The sequence below is a fragment of the Sorex araneus genome, chromosome 4 (genome assembly GCF_027595985.1).
Source record: "Sorex araneus isolate mSorAra2 chromosome 4, mSorAra2.pri, whole genome shotgun sequence".
Lineage (NCBI taxonomy): Eukaryota > Metazoa > Chordata > Mammalia > Eulipotyphla > Soricidae > Sorex > Sorex araneus.
This window is the reverse complement of record NC_073305.1, coordinates 137,508,042-137,522,599: the sequence shown is the minus strand read 5'-3', so window position 1 is coordinate 137,522,599 and position 14,558 is coordinate 137,508,042. Positions and strand designations below refer to the sequence as shown.

The following is a 14,558-nucleotide window of genomic DNA, read 5'->3' as shown; positions in this document are numbered from 1 at the left end:
AGATAGTACAGCAGGTAGGCTGATTTTCTTGCACTTGGCTGACCCAAGTTCAATCCCCTGCATCCCTTATGGTCCCCAAGACCTCCAGGAGTAATTCCTGGGTGTATAACCAGGAGTAAGCCCTGAACAGTGCCAGAAGTGGTCCCCAAACAAACAAAAAATAGTAATATTGTAGATCAAACTGATGGTATTCTTTGAGGTCTCATATTCAGGTTCTAGAAGCCAGAGCTTTAAGGGGCTTTGAAGTTCAGCCTATTAAAGGATTTTTAATACTGTTTTGTGTTTGGGCGCCCATACCCAGCAGTGTTTAGGGACTTCTCAGAGCATGTTGCTCTGGGGGCCATGTGGTGCCAGGGGGAAAACCCAATCCTCCTGCATGCAAAGTGTATGTTCCAACTCTTTGCACCCTCTCTGGCCCCTACAATAAATGGACTTGGTGAAGGTCCCAGGGCCAGGAATAGCCCCTGTCAGTCTCTGTCAGTCCTAGTCCAGTCCTTGCATCCCTTTCTTCTTGTCCTGCTCTCCTAACCTGTTCCCAGAAGAGCAATTTCCTTTGGTTTTCGTCCAGTTTTCCTTTGGTTTTCACCCTTCCCAGGGGACCCCAGTGTTCTTAGCCTAACAAGTAACCAGGTGTTCTTTCTGCAGGTGCAAAGTTCCCCATTAAGTGGACGGCCCCCGAGGCAGCCCTGTATGGGCGGTTCACAATCAAATCTGACGTGTGGTCTTTTGGAATCTTACTCACAGAGCTGGTCACCAAAGGCAGAGTGCCATACCCAGGTAAGAGTATTCCCTGCACACAAACTTGGCGAAACCTCACCCAGTTTGCCTTTAAGCCCCCTCCTCGGCTCTCAGTCCCATATGCATTTGGAGGTGGGTCCTCAGCCACGAAGGGAGAGCTGGGAGCCACCATCCTAGAGCGAGAAGAACTCCCAGGAGCCGTGTGCCAGGCTGGATGTCATTAGCAGCAGGTCTGAGTGCTTCAGCCCACCCCAATGCAGGGACAAACTCCTCTCTCCATAGAAGTGGCTCCCAGAGCAAAAACGCTCCTGGCAGAACCTTCTCCCAAACAGACTTTGCAGACACTTCTGGGCAAGATCAAAGTGCCCAGTGCTTTTTGATTATACAGTAGCACTGACCCATGGAGCAAACCTGGTGGGAAGATGCCAGAACCTACTCTCTCTGCGGGTCCCGGCTCCAGATGGCCCGAGAGCGCAGCAGCAAGTAGGAAATGCCATTTAGAGGCCGCTCCCTGCCCATTTCTGAACTGTTGAAATGTGCCGTGCCAAAAAGGCAGGTAGAATATCAGGAAACTGGAGCTTCTTTCGATCCTGGAATTTTTCTCAGTGACCAGATTTCTGGCTCTGCCAAGAAACCACAGGTTTTCGGTTATCTCTGCTGAATGTGATTCATTTAGACAGAGGATGATGTCAGGGACACGCGTGCCATTTCACCGTCACGCTTTGGTGGTCATAGCACAGCCACAATCGGCGTCCTGAAACGTTAAAGGCATATTTTTCTGCTAGCGCCGAGAGAAGAAGGAGCACAGCTCCCCCTCATTGCCTCTCGGAACAAAGAAACCAAACAAAACAAAGAAAGCCACCGTCGAGTGATAGGGGAGATTAATGAGGGATCTGGGGGGCTCTTGCAAATCCTGGGTTTCTAATCGCATCTTTGTGAGTCAGGGGAGCCAGCGAGGGCAAATTAATTTGTAATCTCTTTGTTCCTTCGTACAATTGTCTCTGGTCATCTTCACTCAGAGGACACACACAAAGAGCGTCTCTTTCCACTCGGCTGCAGCCTGGAGACTCCTCGGAGAGCCAGGCTGGCACAGGAACAACACTGACAAGTTCCCTGGCTCTGAAGTGCAGGCACCAGGCATTGGAGAAGTCAGTCCTGTGGATGCCGTGGCGCGGGCTGCTCCCAGCACACACACGCAGGCCATAGGGAATAGCCAACCCGGGAGTGGGGGCCGCCCTCCCTGCAGGGCCTGGGAGCACCTGACTGGGCCTTTCTGAGTTTGCTTCTCTAAGGAAAAAAATTGTTTCGGTCCCAAATTTCAAAGATGCCAAAGCTCCTCATTTTTGTTTTTGTTTTTTTAATTGTCTGAATGTTGAGATGATTTCACCCTGAGCCCCCAGGTTGCTAGTCAGTCACCCTGCATGTTCAGTATAATACTTGAAGACAGGTCAGTGTTTCCTTTAAATGGTTTGGGTGAAGCTTTTCTTTGCAGCCGCACCAAAGGGATGTTTATTTTTCAGGGTCTCTACACAGAAACCCAGACAAAGGGGTGGGAACAGGGATCTCAGAGAAGGAAGGAAAATATGCATTCCAGGGAGTTTCTTTAGTAAGTTGGATTTGGCATCAGGAAAGCAGCCTCATTTTCCAGCTCAGAGTAGGATTTATTCATTTATTTATTTTATTCATTCATTTCCACATAGTATCAATACATGTGAACTGTGCAGCAGTTTGCACTTCCTAAAAAATTTAAGTGCAAATGAGACATTCAGGCTCTTAGCAAACTTGCCTTGAACTCAACTCTCTTTTAGGTGCTAGAATGGGACAGTGAGCAAATAAACAAATGCAGTCACTTCACTCCTGGAACTTACCGTTAGATAAATTAAATAGGCATCATACCCAGGAGAAAATCGGCCTTATTAGTTATTTTTAGAGGAAGTCCTCCTTAAAGGGAGAGGTCACTCAAATCTAGCCACTGTGGTCCCCGTGTTCATTCTGGTAATGGGGTCTAGGACACTCAACTCAGTATCACAGGCAGGTACTAGAGGGGCCTTACTGATCTTGTGAGATGGTGAAGGAGGGAATTTAGAATGAGAACTAGGTCCAGGTGAGTGTGCTGTCAGCAATGCCAGGATGGGGGCACTGGTAGCTGCCCGAATTCTGCAAGGGCAGTTTTGAAGGCTGTATCTGAGATACTGCCTGAAGGAGAAGGTGGGAGCATTTCTTTTCTAGAAGAGGGAGAAGCCAGAGCAATAGTCCAGCAGGTAGAGTGTTTGCCTTGCACCCAGCCGATCTGGGATTAATCCACAGCACCCCATAAGATCCCCTGAGCACCGTAGTGAATGCAGAGGCAGGAGTAAGCCCTGAGCACTGCCAGGTGTGCCTTCCCATCCCACCAACCAAATAAAAGGGAAGAGGGAGCAGGGTCCCAGCCAAGAAAGAACATGTGGGAAGTTGCCAAGGAGGAGGTACAGGATAACAGGTGGGGGGATCAGATGAGGGTCATGAGCCGCCACAGAGGCTCTGGACCCTGGTCTGCAGCTGAAACCAGGAGGCTGGGGGTGTCAGTAGGGGTGAGGTAAGCTGTTTCTCAGTGCCAGAAAGCCACAGAAAATGCCTCACAGGCCTGTTTCTCACCATGGATGCCTCCTGGTTTTGTGTTTTTGCTGTTTTTCTTTTTAACATAGCTATAATCATATATAATTGGAAGTCTGCATCTCTTCGTCAACTCTTCTTGAGGGAGAGGCTTTTTCAGAGGGATTCCAATTACAGGACTATTACCTTAATGAAGGGTAACAATTCCTAGGAAACAGTGTCTTTCATTAAAGCTTCATCCAGATGTCACTGAGAAAGGAGCAATCTTGGTCTCTGTCTTCTTTTTCCTGTCTCTCTGTTTCCTTTTCTGGAAGGCCTCCCAAGCAGTGCTCAGGGGCCCTGGGGTCACTTGGTGAGATTTGGCCTGGCTGGGCAGACCTGGACAGTGTTTAGGGGACTTTGTGCCAGGGATCAAACTTGGGGCCTCTACATGGACTGTATGTGCTGCAGCCCTTGAGTCATTTTCCCAGCCCGCCCCACCTGTCCCCACATTCTTGCTGAGGGCAACAGCTGCCAGTCCCCACCCACCAGGACTTGGCTTCTGGCTTGCCATGTGGTCATTTATCAGTTGTCTGAGTGTCTCTTCAAATTATTCTTTCTTCAACAGCAGTGAGTGGTGGTACATTTTTCTGGGTCCTCTCATGCCTGACAAGGGCCCCTGTTCCTGTTGCTCTAGGACTGGTATTGTGGCTGGTAGGTGCTGATAAAGGTCAGAAGAGAGGGAGGTGACATGTCTGTAGCTGTTATAAAACCTCCCAGGCAGGTTTTGGCCTGGCATCAAAGAAAGTCCAGAATTAAATAATCAGAAAAAGAATGTGTATGTGACTGAAGGAAGGAAAAGGGGGATCAGGAGACAATAAAAGGTTCACTCAGGGCTGGAGAGATAGTACAGCTGCTAAGGCATTTGCCTTGCACCTGGCTTCAAGTCCTGGCATCCCTGAGCACTACCAAGAGTGATTCCTGAGTGTGGAGCTAGGAATAAGCCCTGAGCACCATCAGTTGTAGCCCCAAAAACAAAATAAGTAAATAATTAAAAAATAATAAAACACTCATTTGTATAGGATAAAGCTTTATGTAAGGCATGGATAGAAAGGAAGGAAAGATAAATTAAATAAGAGCCTTGAAACCAAAGGAAAAAATTGCTGAAGTGGATTAGCAAGGTAGTACAAGTGTTAAGTGTTGTTGCCTTGTACATATCCAGCCCTGGTTCAATGCTCAGACCACATTCCAGATCCCAGAACACCACCAGGAAAGATCCCTGAGCACAAAACCATGAGTAAGTTCTTGAGCACCACTAAGTGTGACCCCTAAACCATAAAATGTACTGAAATAAGACACTGAGATGATGGGGAGGTCATCCTTTTGAAACGTGTGTTGTATCTGGGACACAGGTCGGAAGAACACCTCTGTTTGGTGAATTCACCCGTCACAGCTTGAACACATTCTCAGAGCAGCCATATAACTGGCTTTTCTGCCTGCTGAGCTTCAGAGCCATTCTTTGGATCAGGATGAGATGCAACTGCTGTGTGCTGGTGCATTGTTGTCACGAAGAAATGAAAACACAAGTAGAAGTCCTTTTCTGAGGTTCATGCAGAAACTCAGTTATGCATATCAGCCTTCTTGTTTGACTTTCAATTCCTTCCTTTTCACTTTTCCTGCATTGCCCCATGTCCGCCATCATCCAGAAAGACAATGTGATCTCATTTGGTTCTTCCTACTGTCCCTTCACCCCACTGCCCAGACCCCACCCCTTTCTGTCATTGTTACCAGCTAAGTTATTCTAGAAAATATAAACCCAGCTATCTTATGCTCCCCTGTAAATGCCCGAGGCCACCCAGACAGGCTGCAGATGCTTCCCTAAGTCCTGCAGTCCTTCCATACATCTTTTCTTTATGGAGCATGTACCACAGGCCAGGCATTGTTCAGACCACGTCTGTGCCGTAGTCTCTGTGTCTCTGTTCCCCAGTGGCTTCGCTCTTTGAGAGGAAGTGGCTTCCTGTCTGTATTCTCAGCACCCAGTGCTGGGCATGTGTCTTCCCCAGAGCAGATTCTCCAAAGCACAACAGCAGGCGGCTGGATGGCACTGGGGAAAAGATTATGTAAAGACATTTAAGCTTTGGGTTGTTTGCTTTCATTTGACCCAATCTCTGCCTTTAAGCCCTAGTCCATCCTGTCCACCTATCAATGTAGAGTCGTTTTCCTAGCCTTGAGATAACCTCTGCCCTGCAAGAAATGGACTCTGTGGTCCGCTCAGACTCCGTTCTCAGGAGAACATCCAGGCCATTCTGTGCCCTGGCTCTCAACCGAGCACCTGGCAAAGCAGGCGCTTTCTCTTGGCCATGGCACTTTGATGGATGTCTTTGAAGCACTTTCCAATCTTCCAGCGCGTGGCATCTGCCCGACCTTCTTGGCTGTGTCAAATCATTTGATAATGACTTGAAGAGGTAAAGGAAATCAATGACGGGAGTGGCGCGGTCCTTAAAGGGAAGTCCCGCCACTCTCCTCCCTCTGCGCACTCAGATGCCTTAGAGCCTAATCAGAACACAGATTCCTCTGGGCTCATGTGCCCTGCCCTCCTGGCCTCCGCCCCCAGCATGACCAGGGGCTCAGGTTTTCCTGAAAGAGATTAGGACTCTCCCACCAGGAGTCAGGGCTGAAACTAACCTTAGCCTGGGGTGCTTTGTCCCCCTGCCAAGACCCCGGACCCTCCCCCTTAGCTCTGGTAGCCACTGCCTGAACAGCCCGGGAGCCCTGCTTTCCCATCCCAATGTGAGGTTCCTCGGGGCCTGGGAGGCCAGTGCATGGTGCTCAGGAGCGCGCACGCTGCTCCTCTCCACCAGGTCTGCATTTCCAGTGGCCTTCCTATGCGGACTGCACCCACTATTTGCTTCCTTTTCCGCAACAAGAAAGTCTTGATGATCTTCCTTTATAAGCTTTCAGTACCCTTTGTGGGGCAGAGTGACAGCTCATCAAGCTAGAGCACATGCCTTGCATGTGGGAGGCCAGGGGCTAGACTCCAGCACCACGTGGTTGGTCCCCCACGTGCCCCCACTCCCACCTCCAGCACTACCAGGAGCAGTCCTCAAGCTGGAGGTACCCCGAAGCACTTCTGGGTGTGGTCCCCACACAACATCAATAAATAACCTGTGTGCATAGTGGTGCCAGAGTACTGACATGCCTGTGTATATGACTATTGCAGGGTGCATACAAACAACCTCCAGAGATTAGCTGGGATGAGGGGGAAAGAAACCCAACGGTAGTCAGCATGGTTCCTCCTCAGGGTCAGTTCTTTCTTCTCATCAACCCTTTAATCAGCAATATCAACCAAAAATTTTTACTTTGTTCTTGTACCAAATTCAAACTTGCGTCATCTTGTTTATTGCCCAGGAAGACAGCTAGAGCATATCAGGACCACATGGTCTGAGCAGGCACTGCTCACCTATCCTGCCTTCCTCCTGGCAACTGTACCCCACATCATCTGAAAGGGCTTTGATTGGGGGATACGGGGAGGTACCGGGTACCACACCCAGCTGTTCTCAGCAAATTGTGCCCTGCTATAGTGTAAAGCATGTACTCCTGTCCTTGGAGCTATGGCCCCAGCCAATCAGGGTCTTTGGGGGAGAATGGAGGGGGGTCACCCAGCTGTGCTCAGGACTTACTCCTGGCTCTGCACTCAGAGATCATTCTTGGCTAGCTCAGGAGACCTTATGTGGTACAAATTCTGATCAACTGCATGCAAGGTAAGCACCTTTAAGGGGTGTACTGTCATTCCAGCCCCTTAAGGATCTTTGTACTGGCCTTCTGCAGTGAAACACGGGAACCTTTGGCAGAAGGCCAGTAGAGTAGAATGACCTTAGAGTAGGAAGCTCAGATGACTTGCCAAACTAATTTGGATGTCTGATATCCTGAGCTCTTTCCCATTGCTAAAATGCTCAGCTGTTCACATGTCACCAAAATTCAGGTTCTTTTCGTTTGGTTTAGGGGCTACACCCCAGTTGTACTCAGGGCTTACTCCTGGCTCCGTGCTCAGTGATCACTCTGTACTGTTCAAGGGGCTACATGTGGTATCCGGATTTGAACCTGGGTCGACTGCATGCGAGGCAAACACCCTCCCTGCTGTGTTGTGCTTCCAGCCCCCAGAATCCGGGGTCGTACAACTTGTTCTGCTGCAGACTTGGGCAAATCACAGTTCAAGCCTGACGATGCAGGAAAATAGTCTCTGAGATTCATGCAGGAAGCTGCACACGTGGAGAGCTGTCAAACACTTCATAAAAGACATTTCCCAAAAGGCTGAAAGCACAGTGAACGCTGAGGCATCTATAGACAAGTGAGGAAATCTAAGGCAGGGGAACTCAAGTCATCCTTGAGGAGATACTGTGAGATGCAAAGCTGGAAATAGTGAAGAGGCTCTGCCAATGAAAAAAGATTTTCTTTTCTTTCCTAGAGAATCTCAGAGGGGCTGGGAAATAGTTCAATGGGTTGGAACAAGTGCTTTGCATGCAGGAGTTCTGAGTTCAGTCACCCACACCAGGTATAGCTGCCCACCCTGCCCCACCCCCCAAAAATAAAAACAATCTAACAGGAAAGGAAAAAAAGAAATCTACTACTGAATTAAAATCTACCTTAAAGAATAATAGACACATTTAAAAGAAAAAGAGGGGGGAGGCAAGGGTTGTAGTAAAGAGGATAGGGCGCTTGCCTTGTAGGTGGCCCTGAGAGCAGAGTCAGAAGTAAGCCATGAGCATTGCCAGATTTGGCCCAAGACACAAAAGGAAGGGAGGAAGGGAGGGAAGGAGGGAGGAGGGAGGGAGGGAAAGAAGGAAAGAGAGAGAGAGAAGAGGGGAAGAGCGCAGAGAGCAAAGAAAAGGAAATGCACACAGAAGTAGTAGATGTTCTGGCAGCTGTGCAGAGCAGAAGCTGGAAAGTGAGAGCAGGAAACTTAACCTTGATTGGGAAGCCGAGAGGAAGCCTGTGGAAAATGCTACAGATAGGACGGTGCAGTCAAATGGCAGGAAGTGCCCCGGTTGGCTGGCCTGGAGCATCTCAGCCACAGTGATTCGGGACGGGTGAACTTAAGTGATACTGCCATGGCCATGTCTGCAGGCCCACGGTCTGGGATGAAGGAGGCACACAACCATCTGGGAAAGAGGGTTTGGGGCACTAGTGCCCCCTCTCCCCAGCAGGCTGTGTAGGTTTTTCTGGGAGCTGAGTACCACTGAGGTGTGCCAGGGAGAGTGACCTCTGAAGAGTAACTGAGAGGGTCACTGCTGCTGTGTAGGGGACAGTGAGAGACAGCCTTGATACAAATCAGGATCACGGGCCCATCCACTTGGACAGCCCGGCCCCAAGATCCTCTCAGGGGTGGAAGTCAGAACCAGGACTCGCTTTGTGAACATGGCATTTCCCATTGGACGGTGGAGACCAGCCCTCTGGGCGTCCAGGCACTAGTGACCCCTGAGCTCAAGCTCATGATGCCATGCTGCCCATCCACTGTATGTGTTTATTTTTGGTTATTTATTTGACAGCCTTTCTCCCTCATCCTCTCATGGTTGTTGATGTTATCATACCCCAGGGTCTCACACACACACACACACACACACACACACACACACACCTGGATGTGGTACTCTCACACAGCCATGATGCCCACAGACTGTTTGTGTGTCTTTGATCCTGTTCGTGCTCGCTGGGGACTGGACTCTTAGATGTGATGCTCATGAACAATTTGGCTGTAGTGCTCACCAGACTTTGCTATGGTATTCCCACATTTTTTAGTAGCAGTGCTCACCCCTTTAGTTGTGGCACTTAACACATATCTGGCTGTGGCACAGGCAGAAATTCCTTGCAGCACCAGAGCTGCCAGGATCATGATAGGCACATGAGGCAACATCGGGAATTGAACTCAAGACCTCACCCTAGTAGTCAGGTGCTCTGAGCTTCTGGTCTATATCCCAGACACCGTACACTAAGTTTGAAATTCCCTGTCCTTCGCGCTGTGGATGTGGCTTGGCCAGAGAGCACATGCCTTTATGTGTGAGGCCCCGTGTTCAACCTCTGACATTACACATCCCCATCCCAGGACTCTCAGGTGTGGCCCCGGCAACATTAAAATTTGGGGATGGGTGTTGGGAGGGGCACACGCAGTAATGCCCAGCGCCTATTCTGGGGTCTGTGTTCCGATGCACAGGGACCACATACATTGCTGGCTATCAAACGGGGCTGAGTCACATACAAGGCAAGCACCTCACCACCTATACTACCTCTCCAACCAAACAACAGAATTCTTTAAATGGAGTTCTTTATTTTCTGTTCCTACCCAGTCTCCTTGAACACTTCCAGGTGTGGCCAAAATAAATCAAACGAAGTAAGCAGCAGAGTCACGCTCTGCTCTCTCCTCCTGAGCACTCCAGGCAAGCTGGAACGGGGTCTCATGGCTCCTGCCAGATCTGGCATGCTTCAGAATCAGACTTTATTATTATTATTATTATTATTATTATTATTATTATTATTATTATTAGGCTGGAGCGATAGCGTAGTGAGTAGGGTGCTTGCCTTGCACGCAGCAAGTTCGATTCCAGGTTCGATTCCTCCATCCCTCTCGGAGATCCCGGCAAGCTATCGAGAGTATCTAGCCCACACGACAGAGCCTGGCAAGCTACCCATGGTGTATTTGATATGCCAAAAACCAGTAACAACAAGTCTCGATGGAGACATTACTGGTGCCCGCTTGAGCAAATCTATGAGCAACAGAATGACAGTGACAGTGACAGATTATTATTATCATTTAGAAAGTCAGTGCTAAAGTGCATTGACCATCCTTTACACAACAGCCCCAGAGAGTTGAGGCCAGCACTCTGTATTCTAGTGCATTCTTACCTCTGCAGGGATGCATATGAGTAAATAAAACCAGTAAGTGGCCTCCCACCAGCTTCAGTTTTATTGGCTAAGTGAGGTTCATACAGAGCTGTTTCTGCTGCCAAGTGAGTTATCAAAACTTCTCCTTCCCAGGGCTTGTTGGATTGAAGGGCTGCGTAAGAAAAGGCTGGTCTCCCTCCTTTGCCCCAGAGTCCCACAGGACATCCCCCCGGCAGTTCTAGTTGTCCCCCCCTTGCTTCCACCCCATCTGAGTATTCTAAATGTGTTTGTCAGGGGCTTGGGAGTGTGGCTTGCTGGCTGAGCGCTTGCTTTATAGCCTAAGATTCACTCCCTGGCACTGCCCTCCACGCCCACCTCCGGGCACAGCAAGATCTAGTGGACAGAGCCAGCACCATGGTACCCTGCCTGAGCATCACAACTAAGTGTTCAAGCACCACAAGGAAATGTGTGCCACCTGGTCTTCACAACAACCACCAAAGGGAACCAGGTGGGGGCGGGGGGATTGAGTTTTCTGCCATTGGATGAGGATTTCAGCTCATTCTCCACAGAGCTGGTGAGCTGCAGGGAGGGCACGCAAAATGTCAGGCATGTCACGGCAGCAGGGCATGGCATGGCAGCAGGGGCCCAGAACAACGCACAGCTCACTAATGTAAGGGTCACCCCTGAAATGTGAGCAAGGTTATCTTCACATAATTAAATTGAAGGGCCACTTCCACAGCCATGGAAGGTAAGATAGATTTATCGCTACCGGAAACTCCAGCAGCAGAGAAGAAATGCAGGACAAAAAGGTTTGGACAAGCATGAGGCTGTGATTAACAGGACCAATATGAAGCCAGCTCCAGTGTTACTTCAATAATTTTAAAAAAATAATTAATAAGACTCCCAAAGTAACAATAAAACCAAAAAAAGAAAGAATTATAACAGATGGTAGCAGTCTGAGTGTGTCCCCCAGAACAAGATTGTACCTGGGCCTGTGTCCTTTGTCCAGGCTGGCAGAGTTCTAGCTGGCCTGTTGCTTCAGTTACAGGTAAATGCTGCCTTCTTCCACTGCCAGCAGTAGGGAAGCGAAGTGGGGCAGAGATCTAGGTTTCTCTATGGCTTGGAATCCTGTTGCCCTCGTCAGCTCACCGAATCAGAAGTTGGGATGGAGTCCAGATTATACACGAGAGGCGCATAAGCAGCCAAGACCGATAAGGGTTTGGCAGGAGATGGAGACCGTGACGGGCGGTAGGGGTGGGGGGCAGGGGGAGGGAGGAACAGTAAAGAATGGTGCCTGACAGTGATGGAGAGAGGGGTCAAGGCATGGCCTCTGCCTCGGTGTGGGATTTCCTGTTTGGTGGAGAAGGCCAGCATGCAGCCCCGATGTCTCCCGTCGCCTGATATCCCAGCCCTAGGCAGCTCCCCTGAGTCGCAGAGGCCTCAGCAAGCCCACCCAAGGTCATCAGGAAGCATAAGCCCTTACTGAGGAGACAATGTCTCCACCATCAGAGTCACCGAGTCACAAGTGGGGTTTGGGGTTCCGATCACGGCAGCTGCTGCCAACCTCAGACGGTGGGATCCCAAGAGCTTGCCCAGGCATGAGGAAACCAATTTATGAAGTTCATGAACAGCTTATAGAGGCTGTAGACAAGCCAGTGTCATTTTCATTCCATGAGGGTTTGGGCTGGTTGGTATTTGTGCCACACACAGAAGTGCCCAGCGGCTGCTCCAGATTGCTTGCTGGGGGTTCTCCAGGCAATGCTCAGGGGACCGTGCAGTGCCAGGGCTCAAACCCGAGTCATGCAAAGCCTGTCTGTGCTCAGTCCATCGAGCGCTCTCTCCAGCTCTCCGTGGGGTGTTGGTTGGTTGCATGGGTTTTGTCTACTTCATTCATAATTTTTGCCAGCTCAGTTGAGGTGCCATTTATATACAATAGCAGTCACTAATTTTTGGAGGATTGCATTGAGTGTTAACAAACATGAACCATCAGTACAGGATATACACCACCACCACCCCGCCCCAAGAGAGGGGGCACAAATCCACCCCTACCCGGGTTTTGTGTGTGTGTGTGTTTTGTGCATTTCTAAAGGGATTTTCAAAATACATAAATGAAGAGTAGTTGAGGGAGAAAGATGCAGCCAGAGAAACCGAACATTTCCTCGCTGCCTTTCGCAGAAACTGAATGTTGTCCCCTAACTGCACCCCTCTGTTCCCTGCAACCCCACCGGCCCCTGGCAGTCTCTGCTCTGCTTTCTGTCACAGCAGCTCTGTCTTTAAAAAAAAAAAAAAGGATTTCACAGAAATGAAATCACAGAGTGCGCTGCCTTTCGCGTCTGGCTGCTTTCACAGACAATGCTTTTAAGACTCATCATGGGGTTTTTACAGGGATCAATTGTGCCTGCCCTCCCCCCCCTCGGCCTCCTCCCTCCAGTGGTGTGGCATCCCACGCAAGAGCGGGTTGAAGTCTGGGGTGAGGTGCCCCCTGGTGATTTCACCCCGCAGGGAGACGGTGCACTCACTGCTTGTCTCTGCAGGCATGAACAACCGGGAGGTGCTGGAGCAGGTGGAGCGCGGCTACCGGATGCCCTGCCCGCAGGACTGCCCCATCTCTCTCCACGAGCTCATGATCCACTGCTGGAAAAAGGACCCCGAGGAACGGCCCACGTTCGAGTACTTGCAGGGCTTCCTGGAAGACTACTTTACGGCCACAGAGCCCCAGTATCAGCCTGGTGAAAACCTGTAAGGCCCAGGTCTGGAGAGAGGGGCCTGGCGTGAGGCTTCCCCACCCCTTCCCATTAGCTTTCAGTTCCGTAGCCAGCTGCTGCCGGCAGCCTGATCCGTGCAGGAGAGGAGATTGCATGTGACTCTGAAGCTGACGAACTTCCACGGCCCTCATTAATGACTCTTGTCCCCATATCTGAACCTCCGCTGTGAAGCCTACAAGACAGAACCTTGTTATTTCTCAGACTTTGGAAAATGCATTGTATCGATGTTATGTAAAAGGCCAATCTCTGTTCCGTGTAAATAGTTACTCCAGTGCCAACGATCCTAGTGCTTTCCTTTTTTAAAAATACAAAATCCTATGTGATTTTAACTCTGTCTTCACCTGATTCAACTAAAAAAAAAAAAGTATTATTTTCCAAAAGTGGCCTCTTTGTCTAAAATAATAAAATTTTTTTTCATGTTTTAACAAAAACCAATCAGGACAGGTGTTTGGGTTTTTTTTTCCCTTTTTTATGATCTGAATATATATAATATATCCATCCCTGTACATACACCATGTGGGTGCTAATATGGAGACCATGGCTAGAGTGGACCACAAGCTTCAGGATCCAGAAGTGAGGAGTTGACAGCAAAATCAGCAGAAATACACTGGTAATATTCTGAAAACCAGTGGCCTCATTTTTGGCTTTTGCAAAGCATGATTCTCTCTTTCACTGTTTTTAAATTTGGAGTGCACTTTTTTTGGTTCCTTGACTGTACCTGTAGATGACTATTCACTTTGCCTCATTTCAGCAGCCCCAGCTGAATTCATCAATTGTGTTTCCAGTATTTGCTTCACCGGCAATCTGTACTTGAGACTTAAAAGTGAACAGATTTAAGCGAGCCAGCGGCCAGTGCTCCCAGGGGACCTGGAAGACGGATGCCACACAAACTTCTTGTATAAAAATATGAATGCTGAAATGTTTCAGACTTTTTTAATTTAATAAACCTTGTAACCACACTTAAATGGTCTAAAGCCCATAGCATTGTAGTCATGGCAACCTGCTAAACTTTCTCATGCAACTAAAAACTAACGGGGGGTTGGGAGGGGGGTTGTACATTCCCCATTGTAAAATAAGTGTTTTAAATGTCCTGTACTGTTAATGAAATGACTTTCTATATGTCCAAAAGTTCTCCAGTGGAATAACTATGCACTACTTTACATTTCATGGGGATGCACAAAAACGAGAAAAAATAATGACGTTTTTAGTTGATGTTTGTACCAACCTTGAACTACATATGTTTGACAACAAATCAAAAATCCGATTTCTATTAATTTTTAATACCAAGTAGCAACTCTGAAGTCTTAATTCTTTTTTTGTTATGATTTGTGAGTTTACATTTTTAAATTGTTTAACTTTCTTAATTTAGTAATTAAAAAGAGAGCCTTTTACATTTGAAATTTTTTTTGTTTATTTGTTTAAGTCATGGAATAGTTATGATATCTGGCTACGCCAAGTGGTAAGACATCACCTGATGAATTTAGCAATTGTGTGATTTTCAAAGGACAGACACCTCCAGAACACCAAGGGTAGAGTACCCACACTCCAAAAATACTAGACTGTTGTCTAGTTAACTCAGAAGATGGTTAGAGCAAGGCTAGGCATACT

The 14,558-nt window shown here is 48.6% G+C and overlaps 1 protein-coding gene across 1 annotated transcript in view; it reads left to right on the top strand.

The window, feature by feature from the left end:
• FYN (FYN proto-oncogene, Src family tyrosine kinase) overlaps positions 1-14,350 on the top strand; it is a 225,139-nt gene extending 210,789 nt beyond the window's left edge. Inside the window, exons 13-14 of the mRNA XM_055134239.1 lie at positions 646-777; positions 12,720-14,350. Of these exons, the coding sequence (XP_054990214.1) occupies positions 646-777; positions 12,720-12,928 (341 nt within the window). The 3' untranslated portion in view covers positions 12,929-14,350. The remainder of the gene's footprint in view (positions 1-645; positions 778-12,719) is intronic.
• Positions 14,351-14,558: the final 208 nt, after the last annotated feature.